General features: G+C 35.5%; 1 protein-coding gene across 1 annotated transcript in view; it reads right to left on the bottom strand.

The window, feature by feature from the left end:
- The window catches only part of GDPD1 (glycerophosphodiester phosphodiesterase domain containing 1), a 47,683-nt gene that overhangs the window by 10,849 nt on the left and 31,754 nt on the right, over positions 1-5,080 (bottom strand). The window contains exons 5-6 of the mRNA XM_006735056.3: positions 3,763-3,881; positions 2,970-3,059 (exon numbers count right to left, since the gene is read on the bottom strand). Of these exons, the coding sequence (XP_006735119.1) occupies positions 2,970-3,059; positions 3,763-3,881 (209 nt within the window). The remainder of the gene's footprint in view (positions 1-2,969; positions 3,060-3,762; positions 3,882-5,080) is intronic.

Genomic DNA, 5,080 nt, shown 5'->3' with positions numbered 1-5,080 from the left:
AGCCAAGTTATTTTTATATTTTTAGTTTCTAGCATTTGGGAACTAAAGGGCTAATGTAAAATTCTTATAAATCAATGACTTAATTATATGGCATGTTCATAATATGAAAAATATGACTGAGACATTTTTACTATGATGTTTGAAAATTACTGCTGGAGGTTTTGGAGTTTTTAAATTCTAAAATGACAGAAAGCCAGAGGCTTTGAGAAAAATATGTGAATCAAGGGAAAAGTTCTGTGATTCTGAGTCAGAAGTGGACTTCTTCTTATTTTTTTTTTTTAAGATTTTATTTATTTATTTGACAAAGAGAGACACAGCCAGGGAGGGAACACAAGCAGGGAGAGTGGGAGAGGGAGAAGCAGGCTTCCTGCCAAGCAGGGAGCCCGATGTGGGGCTCGATCCTAGGATCCCGGGATCATGACCTGAGCCGAAGGCAGACACTTAACAACTGAGCCACCCAGGCACCCCAGAAGTGGACTTCTTATTTTGAAACAACAGATTCACAAAAAGTTGTAAAAACACAGTCCCATGTACCCTTAACCTTTCCCAAACGGTAACATTTGATGTAACTGTAGTTCAGTATCAAAACCAGGACTTGACACTGGTAGATCACGGGCGTTTTTTGTTGTTTTCTTTTCTCTTTCTTTCCTTCTTTCTTTCTTTCTTTTCTTTTCTTTATTCCTTCCTTCTTCTTTCCTTTCCTTTCTCCTTTCCTTTCCTTTCCCCTTTCCCCTCTCCTTTCTCCTCTCCTCTCCTTTCTCCTCCCCTCTCCTCTCTTTTCTCCTCTCCCCTCCCCTCCCCTCCCCTCCCCTCTCCTCTCCTTTCCTTTCTTTTTAACACCCTATCGGCCTGGCATATCACTGCTAATTAGACTATAGATCTTACTCAGTTTTCACCACTTTTAAAATCTGCATTCATTTGTGCATGTGTTTGGTTTAGTGCAGTTTTGTTTTTTAAGATTTTATTTACTTATTTGAAAGAGAGTGAGAGAGGGAGCACAGAGGGAGAGGGAGAAGCAGACTCCCTGCTGAGCAGAGAGCCCAATACGGGGATCAATCCCAGGACCCTGAGATCATGACCTGAGCCAATGGCAAATGCCTAACCAACTGAGTCACCCAGGTGCCCAGGTTTAGTGCAGTTTTAGCAGTGTTTCAATTCGTGTAACCACCACCACAATCAAGATACAGAACAGTTCCATCACAGCCAAGAACTCCCTCCCCCTACCTTTTTGTTGTTATTGCCCCCACTCTCTACCCGACCCCCAGTCTCTGTCCCCTGGAAGCCACTTATCTGTTCTTCATGTGTATAGTTTTGAGAACGTTACGTAAATGGAATCATACAGTATGTAATCTTTTTGTTTTGTTTTTGGTTTTTGTTTCTTTAATTTTTTTTTTTAATTCCAGTTAGTTAACATAGTTATATTAGTTTCAGGTGTACAATATAGAGATTCCAGTATGTAATCTTTTGAGGTTAATTTTTTTCACTAAGCAAAATGTCTTTGAGGATTAGGACAGTCAGGTTGTTACAGGTATCAGGAGTTCATTTCCTTTCATGGCTGAATAGTATTACATCATGTGGTTATGTCAGTTTGTTCAGAGATCTACCCACTGAAGGGCATTCTGGTTGGTTTCCAGTATTTTCTATAATAAATAAAGCTGCTATAAACATTCACATACAGGTTTTTATGTGCATAAGTTTTCATTTTTCTGAGATAAATGCCCAAGAGTGAGACTACTGGTTAATATGGTAAGTGTATGTTTAGTTTGGTAAGAAATCTACCCAACAAATGAAGAAAGTGGCTGTACTATTTTACTTTTCCACCAGCAGTCTGGAGAGATCCAGCTTCTCCTCATCTTCTCCAGCATTTGCTGTTAGCACTATTTTTTATTTTTTAAAAAACATTTGAATAATGTAAAACAACCAGCAGGCCATGAGGCCTCCCGTACAGTCACTTTTAATGACACGTGAAAATACCCTTAGACAATGATTAGTTATGGGAAAGTCTTAGCACTAAATTCTTAGCATCTGAAGCTATTTATCCCAATGATCACTGTTTTCTCCTTGTGTACACAAGCTACCTTGGAATCTCAGAGAGCCTGTGGCACATAAATAAAACTTACTTGCCTTAATGAAGGCTTCAACGGTACTTTTAATTATAATGGTGCCAATTCTGGATCTATGTTTTTGCCTTCTTTGCTAGGAAGAAAGGCCTTCCCAAAAGAAATCTTTGTATTTTGAATTGCTATTTGTGTCACAGTATTTCTTCTGCACTATCACTTGTATTCTGAGAGAGAGTCTTTAATGCTTAAGGTTTTTTTTTTTTAACATTTTGAATTTCATATTCTCCTAGCTATACTTGCTATAGTATATAAGTATATAAACTATACTTATAATAGCTATAGTATATAGCTAAACTTGCTTATAGAGGCTTAGCATACCATGTCTAAATATATCCAATTAACTTTTTATAGATATATTTTCTTCAAACAAAAATTTTGGTGGGTAGATGGCCCTACTTTTATATACCACCTGATAACTATGATCTTGGCTTAATTTGATTAATTCTGTTTGGGAGGTAGGGAACAGAGAAGCTTGAGCTACAGAGTTGAAGGACTAAAATCCTTTCCTCAATTTAAAATTACACAAAAGTTTCAATAACCTAACAAAAAACAGACATTGTAAGACAGGAATCATATCTTGTTTCATAATGTACATAATAAAATGTTGGCAAACAATTAATATTATTAGCATGTGAAAATAAGAATTCTGTGAGCCAGCCCACATACATTATTTCTATTAAATCCATTACCTCTATTAGTAAACTTCTGGTTAGGTGCTTCCACCCAGTACTATCTGTCTTTGTATCAAGGCTTTGAAATAAGATACTTCTAAAAATTATTAGTGTGATAACATTTATAGATACACAACAACAGCAAGAAAGATCATTCCGTATCATGTTCGAAGCTTACCTCTCTGTAGCACTTTTCTACAATTTCATAACTGGCGTTACCCCACACCGTTATGTGTTCTCGTCTGTACTGCTTTACCAGCTCTGAAACCTACATGTGAAAATGCAAAAGTTCATGCATGTGCCTACTGGTAAATCCGCTTACATTACTTCACTTAAAAAATGGATTACAATTGGAGCACCTGGGTGGCTCAGTCAGTTAAGCGTCTGCCTTCAGCTCAGGTCATGATCCCAGGGTCCTGGAATTGAGTCCCGAATTGGGCTCCTTGCTCAGCGGGGAGCCTGCTTCTCCCTCTGCCCCTCCCGTACTCATCCCCCCCAATAAATAAATAAATAATCTTTAAAAAAATGGATTACAATTGACTTTCTGCCAGTGAATAATATAAACTTTGGGAAGAACCAATATGTGAATCAGATTATTTTATAAAATATAAGCAATTACTTACATTTTACCATTCTATCATTTATCTAATAGAAGGCAACTATTTAGTCATTTGATATAAACTAACTACAAAGGAAGCAAGTAAATTTGAAGAAGTTAATTATATCGATGCCAAACAACTGGTTCACAGGAGCTCACTTTTATCCATGACTGGGACAGGACAGCTTGCTCTGGAAATAGGCCTTCCTACAGTAAAGTGATCTCTTCTACCAGGGCATTATTTAAAACAATACTGATCCCTAGAGTGTCACATTTCCTTGAATATTATCAATCTATGAAGTCACCTACTGTAGCCTTATTCAGTTTGTGAAACCTGATACAACATACCCAGAAGAGGGATTGGCTCACGTACCTTCTTTATCAGCACATTGTTGTTGACCTTGATATCGATGTTAATGGGAGTGTTAGGAAAAGCCTCAAAAACTTCCTTTAGTAATGGAATTCGGTTATCTTTTCCTTCACATTGGCATGCTGAGAAAGCAAGATTTTTAAAGGTATTTTTAAAAGATAACTTTCACTTTTTTGAGGATTGGGAGAAAAAAGATAAAGTATTGTTTTCATAATAGTATGTATTCATAGAGGACATTTACAAAATGATGAAAAGTAAAGAAAAGGACAATCATTTAAAATCCAACAATTTAGATATAACCATTGTGACCATTTAGTATACTTTCTCTAGTCTTTTTTTCCTATGCATAATTTAATACAGTTATAATATAGTGTACCTACAGATCTTAACCTGATCTTTTTACATAAGTAAAAAATAAATATTACATGTTAATACACTTAGAATTTAGAATTATGATTTAAAAATATTTTCATTAAACCTTTTGAGATAACTATAGATTCATTTGGAGTTATAAGAAAAATATACAGAGATTTATGCACCTTTTACCCAGATTCCCCGATAACCTCTTGTAAAACTACAGTACAATATCATAACCATGACATTGGTATTATTATAATCCACCAATCTTACTCTATTTGTTATTTTAAATGGTTTTAAAATGCTCCATTGAGTAGCTATGCAACAATTTAATTATTTTAATTTAAACATTCTCCCAGAAAGGTAAGAGTTTACCATTCCAAAATATGCCACTTTGGCATAAGGATTATTTTTAACTGAAGGCAACTGAAATGAAGCAGATACAAAAAAAGCACTCTGTCCTTTCCCATTTGCCTAGGAACAAGACTTAAATTTGTACAAACATAAATCACCAACAACTTTAGACCCTTATCAGCACCACAGAACTCTGCATAACAAACTATTGACTAGCCTTTATCTTCCATTATTCACCCATATATTTACCTTCCCATGAATATATCTACCCTAGAAACTCAAAATCCTTTTTATTTGTCTTGTCAATTCTCTGAAAATGTATTGGATTTTTTTGTTAAGATGCTATATAAACTGAAGTTCTAGCCAGGCTTTAAGTTACTCAACCCTTTATGATAAACTTAGGTGAAAGACTGTCAAGTAGCAGTTTTGGGGGGATTAATGAGGTGTTCCTTTCTCTCTCTATAAATTCACCCAGAAGCACACAAATTTTCTGTGGGTGTTTTTCCATGCAGAGGACTGAATTAGTCCCACATTAGTTAACATTTAAGATAATAATAATGATAAAATTTATTGTCTAGAAATGAAAATATCAATCCCTCATACCCAATTT

This window comes from Leptonychotes weddellii, chromosome 15 (assembly GCF_054177405.1).
Source record: "Leptonychotes weddellii isolate Sample4059 chromosome 15, ASM5417740v2, whole genome shotgun sequence".
Classification (NCBI taxonomy): domain Eukaryota; kingdom Metazoa; phylum Chordata; class Mammalia; order Carnivora; family Phocidae; genus Leptonychotes; species Leptonychotes weddellii.
Note: the sequence above shows the minus strand (reverse complement) of the source record. Positions and strands in the feature narration are given on the sequence as shown.